This window comes from Chionomys nivalis, chromosome 18 (assembly GCF_950005125.1).
Source record: "Chionomys nivalis chromosome 18, mChiNiv1.1, whole genome shotgun sequence".
Lineage (NCBI taxonomy): Eukaryota > Metazoa > Chordata > Mammalia > Rodentia > Cricetidae > Chionomys > Chionomys nivalis.
In genome coordinates, this window is record NC_080103.1 from 60,958,592 (window position 1) to 60,986,442 (window position 27,851).

The 27,851-nt window shown below is 38.0% G+C and overlaps 1 protein-coding gene across 2 annotated transcripts in view; it reads left to right on the forward strand.

Annotated features, from left to right (window-relative positions):
• Window positions 1–27,851, forward strand: part of Lrriq3 (leucine rich repeats and IQ motif containing 3) — a 91,798-nt gene that overhangs the window by 2,484 nt on the left and 61,463 nt on the right. The window contains exons 2-4 of one of the 2 annotated variants that reach the window (XM_057793724.1): window positions 4,758–5,006; window positions 5,923–6,246; window positions 24,481–24,614. In XM_057793724.1, coding sequence (XP_057649707.1) covers window positions 4,758–5,006; window positions 5,923–6,246; window positions 24,481–24,614 — 707 coding nt within the window. The remainder of the gene's footprint in view (window positions 1–4,757; window positions 5,007–5,922; window positions 6,247–24,480; window positions 24,615–27,851) is intronic. The other variant, XM_057793725.1, reaches the window with a different exon arrangement.

Below are 27,851 nucleotides of genomic sequence, written 5' to 3' on the forward strand. Positions count from 1 at the left end.
AATAGAGAGATAGATCCTTGATGCTGTATGTGGATGGATGATGTTTGGATAAAGCATCTTTAGAAGTTATGATTTTATAGGTTGAAAGAAAGAAAATTAAGAAAATGGTCAGTCTAGTGACTGTCTTGGAGCAAACATTGTAAAACACATAAGTGATGAAAGATTGACATCAAAACAATACAAGGAACTCACTCAACAGGAAGATAACAGCCAACAAAAACTGGACAGAGGAGCTGAAAATTCCTCATCAAAGGACACACTCAGGTGGTAGACAAGCACAGAGAAAGATGTTCAGCATCATCTATCTGTAGGAATTGCAAACTCTAAAAGTGAGATACCGCTGTGTAGCCATCAGACTGGCTTTGATACTGATACACCAAATACTAGTAAGAATGTGAAGGAATAATTTCTCAGCTTGTTGCTGATGGATACAGCTGATTCCAAAGACAGAGCCAGTTCATCACATAAACCATACTATATGATCCAGAAAGTAAACTCCTTGATATTTATCCAAACGAATTGAAATGTAATGTGTACATGAAAACCTGTGGATGCTTGTATCGACTTCATTTGTAATCTCCCAAGCTTTAAGTCAGCTAAAATCTCTTTAATAGGTGATTGGATTGATAAAATACACCATATCTATGAATGTAATGTTTTTGTATACTTTAAAAGTGAGTTATATTATATGCTGGCCATCAAAAGAGGTCTCTGGGAATAGTAGGCAGGTATTTGCCTACTGAGCCACGTTCACAGCCAAAAATGAGTATCACTGGAAAGCCTACCACTATTACTCTGCTAAATGGAAAATATTAGTGACTCATAACATCATTATACCATATGTTAGGGCATCTCTCATCCCTCTTCAGGGAAACTTCTTTGTGCAGTAGATGGCAATTAACAGAAACCCACAGCTGGTTAGGTGCAAAGAAGAAGATACAGAACAGTACTCAGCTTTAAATGACACCCATCTCAAACCCCCTCCAAAAGCTTAGGGGTCATTGTGAAGATGAGGTGACATCAGGGTGAGAGTCATGGCTGTGGACCATTGTAATGAAACAGTGTTTTATGAACACAGCAGGGTAGTTGCTCCCAGCATAAGAACATACGAACACTCAGCAGTTGTGAAATAATGCCCAAGATCTGTCAAGGACACCCAGCTACAATTCCAGCACTGGAAAGGGAAGTGGGGGAGGGTCCCTGCTCTAGCTAAAGAGCTATCTATTGGTAATTGGTATTTCTGGGAAACACTTTTCTCTAAGTGTGCACCCTCTTGTGGGTTGACCGCATGCTAGTGGAAGGCTACACAAATACAAGTATATATGAGCAGCACCGCCTGTGATGGGTGAAAATAAAACAGGTACAAAGTTGGGTTGGTAGGGAAGGGGTCGTGGATCAGGGAGGTACTGGGGGAGGGGTTTAATGGGATCAAAATAGAAAATTCTCACAGGGATAATAAAAAAAATATCAAGAGTGCTTAAGAATGCACACTATTAAGTTAAAGGGGGAAATCTAAATGGATGTATTTTATATATCCTTAACTTCTTATAATGACAAATTTATGTCATATATACAGTTTTGGTATATTTTTATACACATAAAATTATGACAGATATAAAAGTATGGAAACAGTTTAAAAATCTAGGTTGTTGGGAGCTTGACAGCAGGTGGATGAAAGGTTAAGGACACTTTAGATATCAGTACAGTAATACCCATATGATACACTAATAACTACATGCTATTGCATAGTTATTGACAAGTGTGGACCCTGTTGTAAGATAAGTACTTTAGTTGTAACCTGCAAATCCTGATTCTTCACTAAAACAAATCCACACTATTTCATGATGCCAAGAATGGAGCACTTGATGTGACGAGTCATGGTGGGGAGGCTTTACTTCTCAATGTTTCTGTTGGCCTAAAGCAGAAAAAAATATCGGTTGCCAGAGGGGTGTAACACAGACATTCTATTTAGGACAGAGTATTCGAAAGTCTCTTACACCTGCAGTTATCTAACCATGTTATTAGGTACTGTCTACTGCAAGAGGAAGCTTCTCTGATGAGGGTTGAGTGAGACACTGATTTGTGAGGATAGCAATATGCCATTAAGAGTTGTTTCCTTTTTCTCTTTTATTTATTTATTTATATTATTTATTTATTTATTTTTTGAGACAGGGTTTCTCTGTAGCTTTGGAGCCTTTCCTGGAACTAGCTCTTGTAGACCAGGCTGTCCTCTAACTCACAGAGATCCATCTGCCTCTGCTTCCTGAGTACTGGGATTAAAGGTGTGTTCTACCACCGCCCGGCTCATGAGTCCTTTTCCTGCTGTGTTTATTTATCAGAATAGTAGAAGTAGCTTTTCCTCTAGGGCCCAGGGCCTACATAGTCTCTTGTTCTTTGCTTTCTTAACAGTGTCAGGCATGGGTTCTACCTAATAGAGGGGGCCTTAAGTAAAAATTTTAAAGTAGTTGGTTACTACCATATGATTTGAGACACTGCTGAGCCAGTAGGAAGGCCACAGTTGCAGCTCACGGGGTTCATAGCTGGGTGTGATTTGCTCCTCGGGTGGCATGTATAGTGCCTTCCAGCACTGTGGTAGTTTGAATGATAATGGTTCCTATAGGCTCATAGATTTGAATAATTGGTCCCAAGATAGCGGAACATTTGAAAATCTTAGGAGATGTGACCTTGTTGGAGGATGTCAGTCTTCTGGAGTGGGTTTTCACACATCATTTCTCAGTGTGCCTTATCTGCCTCCCACTGCAGATCAAGATGGAAGCTCTCAGTCATCCATTCTACCATCAGAATCCACTGTCATACAGACTATCACTGAAGACATAAGCCCAATTAAACACTTGTAGGAATAGTTGACCACACAAAAAAGATGTCATTTTTTCTGTTTGTTTTGTGTATGTACATGTGCTTTTCTTTCTTTTTATATGTGCCTCTGTGTGTGTGTGTGTGTGTGTGTGTGTGCGCTTGTATGTGTGTGTGTGTGTTTTAGAGAGAAGATGAAGTTGAGGAGGGGGGTTTTGGAGGAGTTAGGAAAGGGGAAAGAATATGATGAAAGAATACTGTATGAAAATATTTAAAAATTAAAAAACACATGATGATCATAATAAAAATAGCACACTTATTATATGACTCTCACTCTACAATTCTTTGTGGAACAGTTATTGGTTCCAAGTGAAAGTATCTAATTTTCTGCTTTGAGATATGTTATGCTGGTTTGTCATGTTCATGTTGCTCATAAACCCTTGTCATCTGAACTTAGCCGAACTTTACACTAAAATGAAAAAAAGTGGATCTTTGGAAGAAAAACTAAGGGAGAAGCTTCTATAGTTGTATAATTAAAACAAACAAATGAGGCCCAATGTAGATAAAGCCTGCATTTTAGGGTCTACAGAACCTACTGCATTATAGTGAATACATCTACTCATGCCAGGATTGTGGCTTTAAATTTGCAAGGGTGATTCATTGTAATGTGGGCTAATCTGTCAAAATGTCCATGAATTGTCTGATTAAAAGACCCTAAACCTTTAGCTCTGGGACCCTGATGAATTAGATTAGGATTTCTTGAATCACCTATTTATAAATTATGTTGGTGACTTTAGAGTTTGAGGATTTTAGTGTTAGGTCAGGATATTAAATTATGTAGGTGACTCTAGAGTTTGAGAATTATAGTGTTAGGTTATGATATTAAAGTATTTTTTGTCTCGATAGCAACTTCATATAAATTTTGCATTTATTTTTATCTGGATCATGTAGAATAATTTATCTGCTATTGGCAGAAACTGGTTCTAATAGGAAGGATAGTTTATCTTGAAAAAAGCCACCAAGTATGTCATTTATGCTTATAGATCTTTCTGTGATGTCTAACTGCCTTCCATGAAATGTGAAATTACCCCACAGTGAGGGCAAGTTCATGGATATGGAAGGTGACATAAAAGGTTATATAATAAAGTACTAATAAAGTTTTATAGTCAAATGTTTTTATAAGATTCAATCCTGTTTTTCTGATAGACAGAGCATTGAGGACACACAGGACATGCACTGTGACGGCTACATTTTAGGAATTGTCAGTCTGTGTGGCACTTCCTATGGCTGTGCTTCCTAGACTCTTCCACATAGAGTGGTCTTTTATCAACTTACTAATACTTTAGAGTACTATTTATCAATCATTGGCTTTAAACAAGGACAATGATGTATGCTACCCTTATGTGGAGTTTTATCTGTTTTTGTTTGATATCTTCCATAGAAATGATGTTGTAAATTGTATGTTCTCACTTATGTGGAAAGTGAAGTTTTATTTCCTTTCACCAGTTTATTGGTGAGGACAGTGGTAATTTTTCAACATTAGATATTTAAGATATTGTGGAATAGAAGATGCTATAGGATTTAAATATTTTTATTTTAATTCTACTATTTTATTATCATGATAGATAATATTGTGTTTTCTTTTCAGGTAAATATTTAAAACTTGAAAGTAATTCTTTGTAAATATTTATGTCTTTAAAATTTATGTGTAACTCTGTGTCTGTGTTTTGTATATGTGCATATGGCATTTGCATGTGGATATCCTTGGTGGTCACCAAGTGAGTATCAGATTCCAGGGGCTGGAATTACAGGCAGTTTGAGCTGCCATGTTGGTGATGGGAATCAAACTCAGGTCTTCTGGAAGAGGAGCAAGTGGTTTGAATTGCTGAGCCAATTCTTTAACCTCTCAGTGTCATTCTTAAATGTTTATCTCCTCTTTGTAGATGTTTCATGGGACAATCACAAAAGAGCTCACCAGCCATGAAGAGTGGAGTCACTACAATGAGAATATAATAGAAGATCAGAAGGACTTTGTATTTGTAAAGTACAATGGCCTCCACCTGAAGTCCATGGAGAATCTGCAGTCCTGCATCTCTCTGAGAGTCTGCATATTCTCGAACAACTTCATCACTGACATCCAGCCCCTGCAGAGCTGCGTGAAGCTCATTAAACTTGATCTCCATGGCAACCAGGTAAGCACTAACTGCTTTCATATGTCAGTGAACTTGCCCTGTTAATCTATAACACTCTTCCCAGCCATTGAAAATATAATGAAAAACTTAAAATTATATACAAATAAGACTCAAATACATAAAATATAACACGTAATAAAAAATTAAATGATATATAAAAATGTACGATATGTTTTGCTTTTTGTATTTTTCAATTATATATGTATAGATTCTCTCTGTATTTATTTCAAATGTATGTGGCTTCACACAAAGGCCAGAAGAGGGCGTTCAGGTTTCTGTACCTGAAGTTGCAGGGGTCCTGGGAACTGAATGTGAGTCATTGGAAGTGTGATGACACTCTCAGTTACTGAGCCGTCTTCCTAGGCTGTGTCACTTCCTTTTACATCATTTTGCTTTAAAGGTTTATTTTTTTTTATTTTCATGTATGTTTGTGTATGTTTCTCTGTGTGAATGGGGGTGCCCATGGAAGCCAGAAGAGCGTGGTGGATGCCCTGGAATTATGGGTAGTTGGGCGTTGTCATTGAGAGTGGTTCTGGTTCTGCTGGAAGAGCAGCGGTGCTCTCAGCACAGAGCCACCCCTTCAGCACCATATGATTACATCTTCATTGTACACTGCAGACGAGTCCGCAATTCTGATGTGAGTAACTTTAACTGGAATTGTCCTCAGTACTTTTCACAGAAAGATCCATATCTCTACATACCTGTGAGTATGGCTATACATCTATTATGCTATTGATTCCAACTTATTTCAAATTCCTGGTGTGTCATGTCTTTGCAGTCATCATTTGGATAATTGGAAATGTTAGTTTTATTAGGCAATTGACATTTGCAAAATATTGAATTTTAGATGATATTAAATGTTTCACCATTTTTTTGCAGACTTTATGAATCATACATATTTTAAATATTATTTCAGATAAAGACTCTTCCAGATCGAAATTTTTGGGGTGGACTCAAGAACCTAAAACTCCTCTATCTTCATGACAATGGTTTTGCCAAGCTGAAGAACATCTGTGTGTTAGCCGCGTGTGCAAGTCTTATAGGACTGACCATGTTTGATTGCCCGGTGAGTCTTAAGAAAGGCTACAGACATGTTCTTGTCAATAGTATCTGGCCTCTCAAAGCCCTGGACCACCATGTTATATCTGATGAAGAAATCATTCAAAACTGGCATCTTCCGGAGAGATTTAAAACATTCAACCACAGGCTATTCTTTAACCTTTGCCCAGCATTGATAAAGGTAATTCACTCAATGAATGTTTCCTTTATGATCAGTCACAGGTATAAAATTTAGCTCTAAATACTATACTTAAATATATAGTCTGTTTAACAGTATTGTTTTGTATCTTTTATGAAATATTCACTACTGAAAACTCAAAGCCCTGAGGTTACACATTGTTGTATAGACTTAAAAAGGTAGCCATTCTTCATAGCCCTTGAATTTTAGAGTGGATAAAATTGGGAGGAAGGCTTAACTCTGCAGCTCTTTGAAAAAATTAATTAAACAAAGGACAGAGTCTGCATGGATTTGCAGGGAAGTGTTTTCAGATGTGACAGACACAGCAGTAGACTGCATTCTCAGGGATGACTAGGTGATTCCAGCACTGTCAAACAGATGAAGACAGTTGTGACACCACAAGGTGATGCGTCCTCGTAAGACTATCACTGCACATGTGGTCTGTCACTGACCAAAAGCATGTGTGTTACATGGCTACACTTCTAGATGGAATCTGAGGCGGAATAAGGAATGTGTGTGAAGAGTGATGGAGCTGGGAGGGCATGTGTGCCCCTACCCCGAGGAGCTGAGCTGGGAGGGCATGTGTGCCCCTACCCTGAGGAGCTGAGCTGAGAGGGCATGTGTGCCCCTACCCTGAGGAGCTGAGCTGAGAGGGCATGTGTGCCCCTACCCCGAGGAGCTGAGCACAGAGCTGCAAGGCTGTGCTGTAACTGCCTATAGCCCTTACATATTATGAGGAAGAACAAGGTCTCACAATATTAGTTGAATACATTTGGGGTATGGTAATTATTTTGTAATAATTAAAAAAATAATAAAAATGAGATAGGTTTTGAGGCCCGTGTCTTAACCTGCACTCTTGAGGCTGGGAATCAGTTAGGTTCTGCCCAGTGGTGGCAGTGTGTGTCATGTCTTCAAAGATGAAGGTTCCTTTAAGGAAGTACTGAAAAGTCTCGGGAGGGAGACAGAAGGGTAACCAAGGATCAGAGTGGGGAGCCTTGCCTTCTTAGTACATGAGCCACCACCGTTAGCCTGGCTGCAAATACAGCCATTCTCTCATGCTGTGTGCTCTATACATGGATAGCCCTGCCAAAGTTCATTAAAGAAAATTTATTAAAAAGTATTTTTTGAATAAAAGTATTAAAATGATTTTTTTAAAGAAAGGTATTTGCTGGAGAGTACAAAAGCAGGGGGAAGGGAGAGAAGGGAAAAAAAAGGAACTAGCAAAATGAAAGGTGTGGAAAGTTAGGCTCCTCAGCGTGAATGAATAAGAAGGCCTTGCTGAAAAGCATCCCCTTTGACATGGGAGGGCTGTTCCTTTGCACAGAAGATGAGCACTGTGAGCTTTAAAAGCCAAGGCATTGCCAGATAGGGCAGCACAAAGCTGTGAATTCGAGTCTGTCTCCTTTTCAGGGTCCTTCAACCCACGTCCTATCACAAGAAGAGTGACAATATTTAATGGTCTATGCTTAACACATAGAATGAGCCTTAGTGACTGGCATCAACGAAAATGCCTACGTGTAAACTTGCAGTAGAAATATGAAATTGATCCGGTTCCGTTTTGCTTTTGTTTTGTGTTTTGATGGGGAAAAGATCAAATATGCCTGGAAATGAAGAGCTAAAATTCAGAGGGAATGTTCTGGGCTTGTGCTGTGAACCAAGTTATCTGCTTGAAGTCATAGTTGAGGCCAAACATGCTCGGGACCATGGAGGGATCAATAAAGACTGAGCTAATGAGAAGCCCTTGAAGCATATTCTCACTTTGTATGTAGGAAGCACTGGAACCAGTGAGGATAAAAGGCAATTGATCTTGGGAGGTGAGAAGAAAAGCAAAGACACAGCAATTACCATCGTGTTGGTAAAAGAAAAATAAGTTTTAAAAAGAAAATGTAAAAAGTTTTAATGGGCCCAAGAAGAAGTAGTGTTTTGAAAGGCAGGAGGTGTGAAAGAACCGTTCCAGACTGAGAATCTCACAGCCTGCAAGTGCCAGGAGTAAAAGGACAGTGGGCAGTGTGGCCGCCACTACAGCCGATCTAGATTGTGTCCCCAGACACCTACACAGAGCATAGGGAAAGCTTTATTTGCAGTAAATAGGACACAGGGATGAAAACATTTTGACTGAACAGTAAAAGGATTAAAAATTTCAGAAATGTGAGTAGTTGAAAAAGCATTTTGGAGTCAATAATATATTAGGGAGAGATTCCTAGGGCCTCCCCTTGCTTCTGAATCAGTGGTTACTGCTAGAGTTCAGGGAAGGGAAATCCTTGTCTTCACTTCTGCACTAAGGGGCCACAAGACTCCAGGGAAGAGTTCTAACCTCATGATCACACAGATGACTCTGTTGTATGCAATGCAATGAAAAACAAAGCAAACAGCACAAAGTTCTGAATATGTGTAGGTCTTATTGGAAAGAGGGGGCTAATAGAGGATGGAGGAAGATGGGTGTAATAATAATCAGAATGTATGAAATGGTCAAAGAACAAACTCAATAGTAGCTACAGACTGTTTTGGAGAAAGTCTATGCAGAAGACTGTACACATGGAGCCAGCCCTGAGCTCCAGGCTCAGAAGCACTGTGGATGAACTGGGAGATTTGCTGCACAGTGGCATAGACTTGGCCTTCTGAGTGGACAGTGCTGCTGTAGACAGGGTTCTTTAGTCACTAACTGATCGTGGAAAGACTTAGCAGAATACACTTAAGAAGGAATGCATGTGAGTTTATGGAGACATTTGTTGAGTATTGTTTGAAATATGTATTTTGAAATATAACATTGCTCTTATATAATGAATAAAAAGTAATATGAAAATTAGAAACAATGAACATTATCCATACACTCTCAAGGGTTACCATTTTGTAAAGAAGGAGAGCATGAGTGTGGAGAGTAAGGAGTGTATGCTTTTTACAGTAGAAATAATCCTGTAATAGTTCAAAGTTTTGCCCTTAACTTAATAAAATAGGTAGTTCTTACTTGCCTTTGATTGTCACCTAAAGTGAATTCTAAACTTGTTTTCTTTTGTTAAAGTATTTAACCTTGAAGGAAAAGTCTGTTGTCTTTCGGCACCTGTTGTTCACTCATCAGCATGAAAACAATTCAAAGTTAACATAAATTCATAAAGGATGCAGACTCTCTGCGTATTTTCCATCTTTATGTGGTTTATTCTTTTTATATAATTTTATTTGCTGTTTAAAGGCTTTATTTTATTATTTATAAACAGATTTTCTATGACTGTCTATATGCATTTTCTTTTCATTTTTTAAGCCTATATATATATTTTTAAACACACTACCACCTGTTCAGAGTTTTTTTTTTCTGTTTGAATCTGTCTTTACTGAGCAACTGCAGCATTCTCTGACCATGTGAGACAAATCTTAAATTGCCATGTCAGCTGTTTAATGGCCCAGCTTAGCAAATGTGGTGCTGGCTGCTGGCTACAACCTGCAGGAAGCTGCTGATACCCACACCTCTGTTTACTGAGGACTGGCCTGCCTGAGAGGCAGCAGGACTAAACTACCACATCTGGCTCCTTGCCCAGAACTTTTCTTAGCTTTCTAAGACTCTGTGTTTGTATATTTGAGCCCCATGTTGGGTGCCATATGTAGTCAGACTTTTTGTTGGGGTGCCGCTCACCAAAATTCACATGGAGACTTATTATTAATTATGAAAGCCCCACATATAGCTTAGACTTGTCCCACTAGCTCTTATAACTTAAATTAGCCCATTTATATTAATCCACATTTTGCATCATGGATTTTTATATCTCTTCTATATTGCACCTTCTGTTTCTTCTCTGTGTCCTCTAGTTTCTTTCTCTACCTGGAAGTTTCACCTGGCCTCTTCCTGCAGAGCTATTGACCAGTCAGCACTTTATTAAACCATAAGGTACCTTGGTAAACCAGTCAGATCTTCACAGTGTACAAAAAGATTGTTTCACAACAATTTCCTAGGCATAGAGCTTATGCCCAGTGAAGAAGATGGAGTCATATCTACCTGAGCCATAGTTTCTGTAACCTGGATCTCTGTATTGGAATTTGAGAAGAGTCTTATGGTACTCTGAGCAGTGAGGCATTTCAGGGAGTCACAAAACTATTCTGCCTTCTAGAGCTCTGGACTTAGGATGGGAGGGACTGATTTAATAACCTCTCAATCCTTTTGTCAGGATTAAGAGTTGATTTCTTGATCAGATTTTGATTTATTCTGCAACTTTCTGATTTCTTTTCTCAAATACAGGATGAGATACAGATTTTCCTATTTTTCTATTTTGTCTTCCTTTTGATGAAATACTATCTTGAAGTCATTTTCCCTTCTTGCAGCAAGAGTGTGAATGTATCTTTGCTTGCATTATTCTTTAGACAGATGCCCTAGCTTCTTTCTCTTAATCTATGTATTCCATAAAGCCCTCAGACATAGTTACACTCCAGATGAATTCTTGGCCCATGTATGAAGATGGTGGTCTAGTTCCTTTCTCCAATACCTTTTCATATTCCATATGAGATGTTGCAATGACCCCATTCCCCACTTTTCTATTAGCAATCAGCTTAAAACAGTGTATGTTTAAAAAGCAGGTGCTGCCCTTGGTTCAGCTGCAATGAGGCCAGATGAGCTACTATAGGAGAAGAAAGCATAGGAATTCCAGTGAGACAGAAGGCATGGAGATTCAGGGGGCAGGTTTGCTTCTTTAATAACATAGGAACTAAGGAGTGTTCCACAAGAATTCCTTCTGAGGCTAATCACAGGAGTCACCTGATCACCACCATGAGGCCACACCTTCTAAATGTTTTACCACCTCCTATCACTGTGATTCTGGTGAGCAAGCTTCCCAAGGTTATAAACTGCTGTAAGTCTCAGGAAAACCATGTCAAAGGAGTATAGCTTGCAGGTTTGGTTAAGTTTAAGTTAGTGTGGTGATGCCCTCCTAGTGCTAAAGAAGATGTCATCACAAGAGAGTAAACATGTCCTAGAGAGCTCGGTTTGGTAGCAAAGCCATCCCACTGATATACCATTAATTCATTTATTCCATAACAGATGAAAGTTTAAAGCTATTAAAGAAGGCAGAGACTTCTTGAAATAATCCCTCTCAGTGGTCCAATATTCCAGTGCCATTAACATATGTTTTGAGGATTGCTTCAAGTCATAGAATTTATTCAGTTGTTTCTTTACATTTTTAAGTACTGGAGGTTAGAAGTTCAACAACTAAACGAGGGGCATGAACAGATAAATACTTCGCCTCACTGAAAGAAATGTTTGATTCAGGCCTAGTATCTATGGAGCAAATGCAACATTTAAAGCTGAACAGCAAAAGCACAACTACTAAACAAGGACCAAAATCGTCATCCATTAGGATGACCAGTTAACTAGCAGATTTTTTTGTTTGTTTTGTTTTTGGTTAAGTACAAGTTATAATTAAAATTAAAAATAATAGGAAATACCATTTCCAAATTCTGATAAGTATACAGAGAATACTCCACAAAGGATTTTGCTAGTTTCTTTTAAACTAATCATGAAATGGGCATGTGATTCACTAGTTGCTTGTCTCAGAATTTATCTCAGAGAAATAAAGGATTAAGTCTTGCAAGCATAAATTCTTCATGAATGTTTTGAGTAGTTTCTCCACAGGTACCCTGCATTAGATTTTTACCATTATAGCAAAACACCTGAAACAGGCTACTCATGAAATAATGGGGCTATTTAACTCACTCTGGAGCTAAGGGAACTCTGTTATCAACCTCTTAGTGAGTGGGGGAGTACACGTGGAAGGGAAGGTTACACTGAAAATGAAAAGCTGAGAACCTTGGATGAGGGCAGGCTCAAGCTTCACAGTGATCTGCTCAAAGCTATCCTGTCCTTTCTGTGGGCAGTGCTGTGATTTGAAGATCCCTACTATGGGCAATGCAGTGGTTTGAAGACCCATTTTGTGGGCAGTGCAGTGATTTGAAGACCCCTTCTGTGGGCAGTTCAATGCTTAGAAGACCCCTACTGTGGGCAGTTCAATGATTAGAAGACCCCTACTATGAGCAGTTCAATGATTTAAAGACCCCTTCTGTGGGCAGTGCAGTGGTTTGAAGACCCATTTTGTGGGCCATGCAGTGGTCAGAAGACCCCTACTATGGGCAGTGCAGTGATTTGAAGACCCCCAACTATGGGCAGTTCAATGATTAGAAGACCCCTACTGTGGACAGTTCAATGATTAGAAAACCCCTACTGTGGGCAGTTCAATGATTAGAAGACCCCTACTGTGGACAGTTCAATGCTTAGAAGACCCCTACTGTGAACCAGCTCTTAAAACCTTCACTTCCAAACGTCACATTAGGTGTAAAACCTTCACTACATAGACTCTTGAGGGACAAACCCAATCCCAGCCATAGCAAACATTCAAATGGAAATGGTTCACATGCCAATATATCCTTACCATGTGATGACATCAGTAAAGATAACTCTGTAACAAGCTACTTATCTGGAAATGCTGTTGAAGCTCTCTGTGCAGAAGTATCTCATTAGAAAACAAAATTCTTACTGCCTACCATAGTCCACATTCCCTTCATTCTGTACTTTCTGTATATTCTGTGACAGTTTTGTTCTGTGCCCTAGTTCTACAGTTCTACAGTACAGATGCCCTCCGGTATCCATGTGTTAACCAAGAGAGTTTTAGAAATACTAATTTATAATTCTACAAAATTCTCTCTTGTAAATGTGAAGAATTCACACATTCTCACCATTTTATATGGTGAACATACTATTCAAAAGAGAATATGCCTTTCAGAGGAATAAAAAGGCAAAATAGATATGATATATTGGCTTTAATTTATTAGAAACAAACACTTATGCTTATATTAGTATGTTTTATAGTGTTCAAATATCCCAAGAAATAGTGATCTATGTTAGGGGATTCTAATGAAAACTGTCACAGACAGAAAAAGAAGTGGCAAGCCTTACAAACCTGATACACATAGAATTAAATATCTTTATAACACAGAAGCTACAAAGCATAAGAAATTGATTGAAATGATTCCATCTTAGAATTTTATGCAATCAGACTAGCATGTACTTTTGGAATTAGTTTCTGAAGCTTTTCTTATTATCAAAATATTAAGTAGATTCCACCAAAGTCATGCGACAAAGTCTTATTATTTTCTCTTTAATGCCTCTCTATGGGCTTTGCCAGCATTAACACTATAATCTCTACCAATCTGCGTGCTGTTAGGATAAACATTTCATTATTATTATATCATTTATCTTATTGATTATTGATATTTATGCTTAAAGGTATATGTGCTTTGCCCCAGATTTTATCATAATCCTGTTCATTAGACTGATTAGTATCAATCATCTTTTTTGCTAATGTATTAATTTCAGAGCTTACATTATATTGAGCAAGCTGCTTACTCAATGACTCTCTGTTAACTTTGTGATAAAGATTATTATATATTTAGTGGTCTCAAAAAGATTGAATCAATGTCTTTTATTTAATGCTACAAAATTTTGGGGAGATATCTTATTTGGATGGTCACATGTAGATGGAATTTTCTTTACTGCCTGGTCCCACAGCCATTCAGTCCCAAATAAACACACAGAGGCTTGTATTAATTATAAATTGTTTGGCATCTTAGCTTAGGCTTATTATTAACTAGCTCTCATAATTTAAATTAATCTACAATTCTTATCTATATTTAATCACATGGCTTAGTACCTTTTCTCAATATAACATTCTCATCTTACTTCCTCTGTGTCTGGCTTTGATTGTGTCTCTGCTTTTCCTCTTCCCAGAATTCTTCTAGTGTGGTTACCTGCCTGTACTTCCTGCCTGGCTACTGGCCAATCAGTGCTTTATTAAACTAATAAGAGTGAAAAATCTTTACTGTGTACAAGAGCTTTATCCCACAGCGTTCCTCCCCCCCTTTTTTTTTCAAAATAAGAACTCCGAATCTAATCTCCTTTGTTTAGTCTTTTTTTTTCTTTCCCTGACCATGATCTGTAACAGCTAGTGATGAATACTCTAAACAGAGACAAACAGGCAAAATCCATTTTGGGGGAATGTGGGCATAGTTTTCTAGGTTACTTCCTGCTGCTTGGGGATACTGATAATCTTATGGGACCCAAAGAAAATTTTGGATTATAGTCATGTCCTGCCTGGAGTATTATGTGAGGCTGAATCATCTCAGGCAGCAGCCTTGAAGCTGTTCTGGATGCAGATATCAGAAGAAACTGCAACAGTGCTCTGAAATGTAGAATCATCTGGGCCATCTGTTCCCACTGGAGTTTTTTCAGGGGTTATTCCTTAATAGAACCTTGTTTTTCTTAACCCAGAATGAATCTTCAGCCTCTCATTTCCTATGAGAACAAAAGCAAAACCTCTTCTACAAAGCAAACTAACTTTTGACTTAAATTTTGAATTCAAGACATTTTCAAAATATATTGGCTGAATAAATCCAATAGTATTTATAATCAAATGTCTTTTAGCAGCAGTTGCTACTTCCTCATCAGCCAAACAATTCAAGGACAACACAATAACATACAGTATCCAGCTTCCCTGTGTATTTTCTAATCTTTAAATGGCTTTATTTTTTATTCTATTTCTTTTTTTTTCAATTTTGATTTTTGAGACAGGGTTTCTCTGTGTATCTTTGGCTGTCTTGGATCTCACTCTGTAGACAAAGCTGACCTTGAACTCACCTGCCTCTGCCTCCCAAGTGCTGGGATTAAAGGCATGTGCCACCACGTCCAGCTACTCTATTTCTTTTTTTAAAAAGGCATTTCCCTATTCTTTTATTTTCTCTCCCAAGCTTACATATATTTTTAAACACATTGTAAAACATTTAGAAGTTGTTTTTTCATCTGAATCTGTCTTTACTGTTTATCTCTATCCTTTTCTGATCACACATGTCTTTAATCTTCTAAGCAGCATGGCTAGGATTAAAGCCGCAGCTTTGGTGCCTGACTCCACCCTATTCCTTAGCTTTCTGAGAGTCTAGCTTCATGTTTGAGGTACTGGTTGGAACCGTGTTTATTGTCAAAACCCTGTGGAGTTTCAAGGTCCATGCACCACCAAGAACTATGCAGCTGACTTCTCAAAAACACTATTTAAGTGTTTGGTGGAAGAGCCTCTTAAAGTGCTGCAAGGTTTACCCACTAATGCAGAGAAGCCTCTCTTAAGGGAGCTGTACCTCTGCTTGCCTCTTGCAAACAAAGTTCACCTGAGAAAATGCTACCAAGAGGCTGTGCTTGACTCTTGTTCTTTTGTGTCTAGAAGCCCTTCCAAAGTTCTCTCAGATTTTATGTGGATGTAGTTGCTGAATGTTGGGCATCATTTGTAGATGAAAGTTTCTGTCCTGCCTGGGGTCCCACAGCCATCAGCCTCCCCCCCAACACACACACACACACACACACACACACACACACACACAGGCTTGTATTAATTATAAATTGTTTGGCCTATTAGCCCAGGCTTATTATTTACTAGCTCTTACAACTTAAATCAATCCATAAACCTTGTGTATGTTTTGTCACATGGTTTGGTACCTTTTTTCAGTGAGGCATTCTCATCTTGCTTCCTCTGTGTCTGGCTGGTGACTGACTCTCTGCCTTTCCTCTTCCCAGAATTCTCCTAGTCTTGTTGCACAGCCTGTAATTCCTACCAAGCTACTGACCAATCAGCACTTTATTAAACCAAGACAGGTGACAAATATTTTCAGTGTATAAGAGCATTATCCCACAGCAGTCATGGCTCCACGAGAAAGCACCATTTTTGTCTCCATCTTCCAGACCACAGAAATGGATGGGCAGGTTATTTAGCCCAGATCCAAGAGCTAGTAAGGGATCTGTTTGATATTCAAGCCCGGCAGCTTTTGTACAAGCAGCATTTTTGGGGGGAAGGGGATGGAGAGAATGGCTTTTCCTTGGAAAAAGGATGACTTCACTCGTTTAGATATTGAAGGATTTTGGCTATTGTATAACTCAACAATGACATTCTTGTTAGCATTTTGTAATTATCTAAAGACATTTGGAATCTGAAGTGTTCATTTGCTTTGTGAAGTATTGAGGAATGAAAAAATACACAATAGAGTTGAGATCTAGAACATCTACACACAGATCTAAATTCTACAGAGAAATTAATGTAAATTCGAGAGATAAAATAAAGAGTATAAAAGCTAGGTGTGGTGGCTCATGCCAACAATGCTTGTACTGGAAAGGTATGGTAGCTCATGCCTACAGTGCTAATACTGGGAAGGTATGGTGGCTCATGTTTACAGTGCTAGTACTGGGAAGGCCAAGGGATTAAAATCCACACTGGGCTATATAGTGAGTTACAGAACAGACTCAGCTACGGAGGAGGACTTTGTCCCAGATGGAAAAAACAAAGAGAAGAGGAGATTAGAGGCTAGGAGAGAGGGAAGAAAAATAGTGGAAAATATTATGAGTATTGAACAAAGTATGAAATTGAAAGTTATTAAAACCGTTCAATACTAGTTAAAAATAAGATGGAAGATAAAAAGAAAGCATAAGTGCTTAAGATTTTTTAAATGCAAGAAAATTCTGTACAAATAGAAGTGTTGGCATTGGTACCGAGAAACTGAGACAGTAGGAGGCATTTGCAGACACAGAGGTGTTGAAAGAGTTTGACAAATTGGAGTGACAGAAAGTGGTTTAGTGTTTTCAGAGGTTATGGAACATGTTTGAGCATGTCAACAACACAGTAATAAAATGTTAGATGTAAGACAGGGAGACAGGACTTTACACTGTAAAATCTCAGGGAAATATTGAAGAGCTTTGCATTTGAGAAAAGTCATTCTGTGTTCTGAATAAAATGACCAGATAAGAGAAAACAAAACCTTACACATATAAATTTTAATGAGTTTGTATAAACATCCTCTGATTCACATGTTAGAGGGGCACCATAGTGCCAGCAGCTAGCATTCTGTCTACAGGAAGAAAGACATTTTATGAAGTGGTTATGGAATCAGGACAAAGAAGATCCTAGTTAGAGACTAGGTGGCAGATTCTGATTGGTACAGTTCCTGGTTTATTACTATTGTTTATGTTGGTCTTTGCTTTGTTCTCATGGGGATATAAAGTACCAGACCCATTCTAGCTTAATGGCTTCTCATTTTTTTTTTTAACAGAATGGAGTAGAAGTAAAGAGTTATTACAAAATTTTCTCATGGCTTCTAAAGTCTTATTTAGTACACTGGCAGAAAAGAGCCGATAGAATTGAAGCATTTCCTGGGTGGGCAGAGATGCAATAGAAAGAGGAATTAAGGGTTTATTAACTTCTTTGACATGATCAAGAGTGGTTTTAATGACTTTATAGACAACACAGAATGAACTATGCTTTGGTTGAAGTGTGTATGTATGTGTGGGGGGTAATGGTTTCAGCTTTTGATATATAAGCAGAGAAATGGAACTAGAAATTCATTTTATAGAATGTAATTTAAGAGGTAATTCCTGACATAAAGTGTAACTGTGAGGCTAATTTGCATAGGTAAGGTAGAAAAATGTAGCAAAGAAGGTGATTGTTAGAGGTTAGCAAATAGAGGTGAAAAATAAATAGAAACTCTTGGCTGTCTAACATTTGTAGAACTGCAACTCAGACAGAGAAAAGGAGTAGAATTAGGATATATATATATATATATATATATATATATATATATATATATATATATATATATTTGGGGTAGGTTATGTATAATTGTGTAGCATGATTAATAAAAGCCCAGATACATATATTGAGGTTCAACCTGAAGGCCAGAAAAGCAAAACAGCCGGCCACTGGTTCTTACCTTTACCTCAGTCTGAAATGGCGACCCTGCCTTCAGGAATCTCAGAATGAGACTGTGTGTGAGAGCTGTCTCCTCCCATCTTATGTGCCTCTCTAGTGCTGGAATTAAAGGCATGCACCATGACCACCAGTTTCTATGGCAAACTTGTGTGGCTACTGTGATTAAAGGTTTGTGTCACCATTACCTTGTCTGTAAGGTTGACCAGTGGGACTGTTTTACTCACTGATCATCAGACAAACTTTATTTATTAAAGTACAAATGAAATATCACCGATAGTTGCCATTTATTAAAATAATTAAGCTAAATGGTGGGTCACAGTAGCTCATAAATGTAATCACCATGTTCAGGAGGTTGAGGCAAGAGTGACAGAAATTCATGATTGTCATGGGGTAAAGAAAAAATCATGTGTCAAAAAGAAAAAGAGGACCAGGGAGATCACTTAGTGGGTAAAGAGCTTTCTGTACAACATGATACACTAAGGTTTACCTGCCAGGCCAACCTGAAAGTCTGTCAGTAGTGCATGTCTATGACCCTTGTGCACCTATGGTCATATGCGAGGAGGCAGTGGCAGGAACATCCCTGGAAGCTCATGTGCCAGCTGTGCTGGTGTAGAGTAGTGAACAATCAAACAGTCTCAAAGCAAGGTGCAAGTTGAGGACTAACATCTGAGGTTGCCTCTGACCTCCAAAAGCATGCACACTCACACACATGAACCCACACACATATAAGTACAAGAGATTTTAAATGAGAGAAATAGGTCAATAGGGAGTGAGAAAGTAGAGAGAGGGGAGTGGTGAGAAGATAGAGAAATTGAGTGTGATGGGAATAGATTGATTGGCACTGTCAAATCAAAATTGGAGGCCTAAGTACAGATTACTTAGTAACACAGCAGTCAATTGATGCCCAAGTGCCAGTGCTAAACCAGAAGACCTGCTGATGTCCTTCTGTGTAAGTGACAGGGCTGCTCAGCTGTGTAGTGACTTTAATTGTAGTGTATGTGATTTCATTATGACATAAGCTACTCTGATGTAAAACCAACTCGGGCTTGGTTAGCAGTCTGTCTGTGAGAAAGGGGTACTGTCCCAGAGAGAGAGACCTGTTATGGTGCAGAGAGGGTGGTAGCCTTGTGGTTGGTGCAGGCCTCGGGATGGCATAAGGGTTTGGTTTTAAAGCTTAGCATAAAAATATGAGATGAGGTGGGCAGTGGTGGCACATGCCTTTAATGCCAGCACTCAGGAGGCAGCCACAGAAGGATCTCTGTGAATTAGAGACCAGTGTGGTCTACAAAAGCTTATTCCAGCACAGGGTTCAAAGCTACCTGTCTCAAAAAACCAAAATCAATCAATCAATCAATAAATAAAAGAATATGTTTGTTGGTAGTGGATGGGAATGTCCCACTATGAGACTCCCTCAAGTAACACTCTGATACTATATCATGAGTCAAATCAAAGGCAGCCCAAAGTTCACATGAGCAGGGGAAGGAAAGAATAATTTTGGCTCACAAACTTCTTATTCTAACAGGTCAGTGGAGATCAAAAAGTTCAGCACATCATCAGTAGGTAAACTGTGGAATTTGGAAGATCTGTGTCAGGTCTCAGGTAAACACAAAGGGGCTCAGGGAGATTTTCATAAATCAGTGGTCAGAGGAAGAATGCTTATCTGCAATGAACCATTCTGTGACACAAGGATTGTCATTGACTTTCAGGATTACTGGGTGTGCTAGCTAGTATTATGTCAACTTAACACAAGCTAGAGACACTGGAGAATAGGGAGCATCAATGTGAAAATATCTCCATTTGTAGTCTTGATTAGTAATTTATCTGGGATGGCCAAGTGCAATTTTAGTGGGGACACCCTTCTGTAGGTGGTCCTGGGTTCTATAAAAAAATAGGCTGAGCAAGCCATAGGGAGCAAGTGAGGAAGCAGCACTCCTCCATAGCTTTTGCACCAGCTCTTGCCTGCAGATACCTGTCCTGACTTCCTTCTATGATGAACAATGATATGGAAGTGTAAGCCAAATAAACCTTCTGCTCTCCACATTGCTTTGGTCATGGTATTTCATCCCAGCAATAGTAACACTAACTAAGAGGCTGGAGTTAGATAAAACTAAAGATTGTGGTGTGTAATGGAGAATTGACAGGAGGGTACTGTCTCAGAATAAGAAGATCAAATCACCATCAAAAAGTAGGAACTGATGGCAAAAGACTAAGACATTGAGACAGTAGTTCAGCCATGTGAAAGTTCTAGGTTATCTGTAGAATATTTTGAAATTTGATTGATATCAAGTGCTCAGAGACTATGTGGAAGAATTTAGACAAAGTTAGAGGGGATATTTAGATAATACACCTAGGTGAAACTCTGCAGTGAGGAAACCTCTAGATGGTGAAGAACAAACATTTAGTTCTAAGAAATCGGATGCTGACTTTTCAGTGGGGTCAGAAAACTGCAGAAAGCACCAATGCAGTGTGTACAGATGGGTACTGTGGAGTCTCTGTTTGATAATAAATAGTGTGTATGGTGACTCAGGGAGGGAGAGAATAGGAATTAATTCACATATCACTTAGGAGTGTTTGTTTTTTTCTGTTTTTACTACTGTTGGAAAAAAGGAAACTATGGACCAATACATGGCTTGATTACCAGTAATGAATGTAGAAATCTGCCAGGCTTTGTGATTTAGAGGCAGGGGCTTCTAGAAGGATAAAGCTGGTTGAGTATCTAGAAAGAAAAGTGGATTGTGAATGCATACAGACTGATAGTTTATAGGATTAGGTCTGTTGCTTAGCAGTTTTCTTATAGGGTAAGGCTCAGTGTGTTCCAAAAGGAAGCCTATTAAAGCACAGGAAGTTCCTGAAACCCACCAGATGTGCAAGCCCCAGCATTCTCAAAGGTTATGTAAGCAATGAGGACTGCAAGGAGCTTGGAAGAGTCCCAGAACAGCAGACCTACCTAAAAGACACGCTCTGATCTGCTGAGCTTCCCATATGTCATCACATGTGCTCCATGCTTCTAGGTTTTGTGATGTTCCCCTCATGCTGTGTAGAATTCTGTTGATGCAGCTTCCTTAGAGTCACCCTTACCCACACTCCTATAAATAATCCCAATAAACTCTTTTGTTCCCCAAGTTGGACCTTTGTATTTTCCTATCAGGGTTGAGTAGGCATTGGTTCACAGCTCCATAGGAATAGTGTCACCCAACAGCACCTAAAAACAATGTAAGTATTTTCTTTCTAATGTATTATTATGTAGTTTAAACATGAGTATAAGTGACTACAATTCTAATTTGTCAGTGATCAATGAGACAGAGTGAGGTTGTGACCTCAGAGTCTGGCAATTTGCAAAAAGAAAATTAGTTCACAAAGAAGGGTTGATGTGGGATTCCCCTCTGTATGCTGTGAACACCATTTGTTAATAAGAAACTGCTTTGTACCTATAGCAAGGTAGAACTTAGTTAGACAGGGAAACTAAACTGAATGCTGGGAGAAGGAAGGCAGAATCAAAGGAGAAGCCATGGAGCCACCGCCAGAGACAGATATGTTATAACCTTGCCGGTAGGCCATGAGCCTTATGGTAAAATCTAAAATAATTCTAGATGTAAGAGCTAGCTAGCAATATACTTAAGTAATTGGCCAAGCAATGATTTAATTAATACATTTTCTGTTTGGATATTTCAGGGATTAGCAGCTGGGAACAAACAAGCAGCCTTACTACAACAAATTGGCAATCCAACATGGTTAACTATATCCATGTAAAACCTGAGAGGACATGGAATTCTAGACACTGAAAAACAAAATTTAGCTACATTTTTTTTCACATGGGCTCTGTTTGCTGGCCATGACTCCTTTAAGGGAACCTTTCCTGATTCAGTAGTAGAAAAAACAAAACAAAACAAAACACCACCACCACCAAAATACTCAAAAAACAAAAATCAAAAAAAAAAAAAAAAAAAAAAACGAAACTGCAGTTCTTGAACTGTGCTGCCAGCACAAACTCGGACTCTTTCAGGAGGCCAAGCATTTAAATAGAGTTTGTGAGAAGAGTGATATAACTTGCTTAATGTCAACATAGACCTGCTGTGTGCCTGAAAATAGGGCTGTGAGCATGACTCATACTAAACAGACCTTAGCCCCTCCATGTTGGACTTGATGGAGCCAAAAAACGAAACAGCCTTGGCCCTTAGTCATGCTAAGGCTTAGCATTTTAAGAAGTATTTCTGGTCAGAAAAGGATTACAGATACATAATCAGATAGATTCAGATAACAAAGACCTCTAAATAGCTTACAGTTTTGATAAAAGTATGCGGTCTTTAGAGAGAAAAGGAAAAAATTATGGACAGTTATAAAAAGAAGTAAATGGTTTAGAAAAAAAGATAAAGTCTTTAAAGAGACAGAGTATAGACAGTCATGGATTAAAGGAGTAAAGATAATAAAATAAATATTTAAAAGTAATAGATTTAAAACAAATAAGCCACATAAAGATGGAATATATACACAAATATTGTATATATGTTGTATACTGTGAGAGAGCTAAGTAACCAACATATATACTTTTAAAGGTATCTTGTCTTCAGAATTTGAGTCTAAGGATATGTCACTTTGGAAAAGAGGTTCTGCTTTTGTTTCCACAGAAGATGAGGACCTGTGAATTTTTTTAAGACTAATGTGGTTTGATGGGCCAAGATTCCCTGAAAGGTTGCCATAAACACCCCCAAAATATTGTTTTGCCAATCCTAAAGCAGGAAGCAGTTTGGATAGAACTATGCCCAAATTCCCTAAATGATTGTTTATAAATGTTTGCTTACTTTAACAGGGGTATATGCTATAGAGACTTGCACTGATATAGATTTTGGTTTATTGATACAATTTTAATGCCAGTTTTGTTATACTGTGTATATGTATATGTCTGCTCTTGATTAAGGTATTGTGTTTGTGCAGCTCATTGGAAATGTAATGTATAATTGGGAAATGTAGGTTAACAGATAATCATCTATAATAGTCAAGTTTTTTGTTATGTTGTTAGATTTTCTAGATGTACAGAGGTGTATTTCAGATACATAGGTATTCTTCAAACCTTTCAAGGACTATAGAATATGGCATTTAAAATGTTTTAAGAATTTAGGACTTATCATGACAATGAGGCACATCTGCTCCTGGCAGGACCAATCTACTTCAAGAGAAAGATGCTCATTGACAAGGCTCCTTATGGAGTTGGTTAGCCATTTGGGCAAGCAACTGCTCTTGCCTGGACTGCTTGATTTTATGCTGTATGAACTGGACATTCAGGACCCACAGAGAAGTGACTACAGAACTTGCCTAAAGGTGAGATGTTTCTTCAGGGTTCCTGCTTCATGAAAGAGTCTGCCAGACATTCTGCAGGAAACAGAGGAAAGTGACTGACAAACTGCCAATATAGGCGGAACTATCTTTGAAATTTCCTGCTTCATGGAAAAGTCTGCTTTTCCATGGATACTGTGGGCCTGTAGGCTGAAGATGGATGCCCCAATGATACAGAAGAACTTTGGGTGACTGTACAGGCAGCAAAATGTCAATCTTAATTCTAGAGTTTGAAAGTTACTTACAATGTACTTTCTGTTTACTTAGGTAATGTTCTGGAGTCTTTGATGAAGTTGAAGAATTTATATTTTCCTTAGTTATGGTAAAAATAGATATAAATATTATAACTATCATTCTTGCCTGATACCTGTTTTGTTAGAAGTAATTTTACTATGTTAAAATTAAAACCTTACTTTTTATTTAAACAGAAAAGGGAAGGTGATGTGGGATTCCACTCAGTATACTGTGAATACCATTGATTAATAAAGAAACTGTTTGGACCTATAGCAAGGTAGAACTTATTTAGGCAGGAAAACTAGACTGAATGCTAGGAGAAGGAAGGCAGAGTCAAAGAAGAAGCCATGGAGCTGCCACCAGAAACAGATATGTTGTAACCTTGCCAGTAGGCCATGAGCCTCATAGTAAAATATAAAATAATATAAACAACAGAAATAAAATACAAATGTGTATAAAACAATCAAGCAACCTTACTACAACAAAGGATGTCCAACAGCACACCTAACCTTCACAGCCCTGAGGAGTTGTGTCATGTTCAGGAGTTTTATGTGCCCCCCATTACAATAATGCACATCAAAGGTCATCTTCATGTTTAAGGAGGCACTGTTTCACATCACTGCTTTCCAAAGAGGAGGATTACTACTGTGATGATTTCACGTATGTCTCCATATTGGGAGAACAGTCTGAGATAGAGGATGCTATCAGGAATCTTGAATATTGTGCAGAAAATTGAAATTATTTGAAAATACTAATGATTATATTTTAATTAATACAATGTATATTTACTATTCAACTAGTATGCTGACAAGACGTTGCTTAAAAATTTATTAATTCATTTAGATATCTTTGATAAATGCTTTAATGAAAAATAAAAATTACTGAATAAAATTTCTTCATATAGGGTACTACCTATGAGGATGAAATTAATACTATCAAACGTGTTATTTCAAGGATTAATGGAATTCTGGCTCATAATTCACCAGTGTTGATTGTTCAAAGATGGATACGTGGTTTCATAGTTAGGAAACACTTGAGGTATGTTTCCTTTTCTTAATCATCTGAATGTTGAAATGAGATAGAAATATCAAGTTTAAGAAGTAAATTCTAGAATAATTTGCACCTTTGTAGTTTCTGTTCTCAAAATAATATTTACACTATACTTGAGCTGTATAAAGTTCAATAAGAAAAATGCCATATTATGATACATAATCAGAATTTGATGCCTTTATTTGTATTTTTAATTGACTGTAAAGTAATTTGTATGTACAAATTTTGCAATTTTTGAATACTATATTTTTATTAAGAATTAAAGATACCAACCAAGAACCTATGTTGAAATTTTCTCTTATTAGAATCATAGTCATAGTTTTATGTATATATGTATATATTATCATATATATTTATATATGATAAAATGGTGACTTTATATAATTCTACAAGGTGGTAATAGAATTCATACTACAATATATGTATATATTTATATATAATAAGGGTATATATATGTAAATAAGATAAAATAAGTTTATATACCTTAAAAGTATAAGAAGATTTTAGGTTTTATTGGAATCTTTTGTTATTGAACTCAGGACTGTGTGTCTGTCTCAGAATCGAGGCCCCCTCTGCTACTGCTATAACCTGAGATAATATCCCTTTTGACTGGACACTGCTCACAATCCCAGCACGTGTAATCAGAGTCTGAGTGCTGTATTGCACATCAGTGAGCTGCTGCGTGGCTCACTGGTAGGTGCTTATGAAGAAAAGGGCTGTGTCGAATCTGTAGCTTGTGGCTTTGTTGCGTGTGTGCTGAGTCCTCTGTCCCTTGACCTTCTGTTTTTTCTTCCCACTCCTGTCACTGAGTATCACCAGAGACCTCCAGTTCTCTCAGACAGGAGTGACATTTAAAGACTAAGATGTAGGAGCTGGATGTGTTGCATGACCATGGGTCATCCTGGTTCCTAAGCCATGTCCAGACACTCAGTGTAGAATGGATCCTGCTTTCCAGAATGACTTCATGTGATAATCCCCCATACAAGGTTCATCTCTGCCTTCATTGAAGACTGTCTTCCTCTTCCTCCAAGAGAGCTGTGATTATCAACTTATCAGAAATTTCAAACCCTAGTTTACTCCTACAGTATGAACAAAGCACTTGGAGAGTTCTAAGTAGACACTGCTGCCAGCAGCGCACTCAGTGAGGCTGCAGACCCGCTGCATGTTTAAACGTGTTTAAACGGAAGAACGATGCAGAACACTTGTTTCATTTGTCACAATGGTATTAGCTCCTTAGTTAGTGATTCCCTCTCCTTAGATTTATGAATATTTTATTTTAATTTGTTTTTATTAGAGCACTTTCCTTCGTGTTTCCTGGTAATCATGCCCCTTCTCACTTAGGCTGAATGGATTTGAAAGTGCTGATCCCTCTCTGCCCTCTACCCTCATTTTCTGAAGTCGCCTGATTCTAGCTGGTGTTGCTTTCTGAGTCCCAAACAATTTCATGCTGTTTTGTGTAGTTCATTTCATGGCAATAGGTTGTTTTTTCCCCTTTTTAAATTATGCTTTTATCTCTTGATCTTACTCTCATTGTCAATAGCGATCCTATTATTCTCTGTTTTCTGCTTGTCCTTTACCATGCACACATCTTTATGAGATTGGATGGATTTCCTGAGCTGTAAGAAAATTCCTTTGTGTTTCTTGTCCTGAAGCTTTCCCCTCTGTGGTGTTGCGGTGTCTAAAACATATCTGTCTTTCAGGGACCTGTGGCTGGGGTCCCACCATCTCCTTTCTTCTGTGTACCTCCTTCCAATTTGATGTTTCCCATCTTAATTTTAAGTCTTTCCCCAGGTACTTCCTGTGACCTTTGAGTTTTGACCTAGAGTTGAACTGTGGTTAATATCAGGACTTCATAATCAAAAAACATTCCAAATCCTATTCCCTGTGCTTCATCTCTTGCATTGAATACGTTGTAGGTGGTTCAGCATTCTTGAGTTACCTCTCCAGTCTTTTTGGGAATGTGTTTCTGTCTTCTTTCTCTTCATCACCTGCCTTAGTTCTTCCATCTGTCTCCTCCTTTCTGAACTCCAAAGTCTTACAGGTATCAGGGTTTTTCTTTTTATTTCTTAAATCACCATCATTCATACTTTATGTTTTCAGAAAATAATATTTTATACTTAAAATATCCTGTAGTTTTGAGAGTAACAGTTAAGGAAACTGTTATTTAAGCATAGCCAGAGTTTATAGGTTAATTCAAATAGCTGATTTCAGGTGGTTGCATATTTCTTGTGTATAAAATAGGTAAAAGTGTCAGGTATAGTTTCATACAGTTTCATAAAATAAAGGTCATCTTATTTAGAGAAGACTGTTTGCTACTCTAGTCTTCACTGTGTCATCACAAGTTCTTTTGATAGACAGGGCCATATGGCAAGAGCCTTTTGAATGCTGGGTTTTTAATTAGTTAGATTTTAGCTGAGTTTTATGATTTGTAATTTAAAGATATTTGCTATGTATTCAAGTGAATATGATAGAAGACAAAGATGATAATATATAGTATTCATAGTAGGAGTAAAATAGGAAGCCCTATAACTATTAGGTTATAATTTTTGAAAGCTTTATCCAACTTAATACTACATTTTCAAAGAAGAAGCAATGCATTTGTATATCATTTATTTGTTTGCATGTAACATAGATTACCTTAAGTGTGGCTTAGCAGAGTTTTACGTTTTATTTTTTTTTCTATTAAAGTTTATAGTCAAAGAAGCTGATATCTGTGACTTCAAACAATATTGCTGACCCCTGATTCCTTACTTTTATTCCACATTTCTACCTTGAGTTCCAGTGTCAGTCACTTGTGGTCCTCAGTGGCTGCCATCGTCTCTGCCATTATAGTTCTTTCCTGGGAATGACAGCTAGTGGAGGATCACATTGTTCTTGTGCCTCAAATTCTCTGATGTGTCTTATCAGTGCCCAAGGAAGCGCTTCTTTCCATGTCTGTCTTCATGTGCACTGGTAGGACCTCTCAGATACTCTACTGTTGCAGCCATAATTACATTTGCAAAACATCGTATATTCAGCAATATAATGTGATCATTAGAGAGACAGCAGGAAGCAAATGTCTCATGAGACACCTAGAACATCTTCCTTTCCTGTGTGAGGTGAGAAAAATAATATGGTGCCCTTTGAACTTCTGACACATCACACTTGTGCAGAGCATGGCATGGCAGGGATGTTACTCAGCCTCTAAAGGGATTCATCATGTTATACACTGGCAGCAGAGGTGAC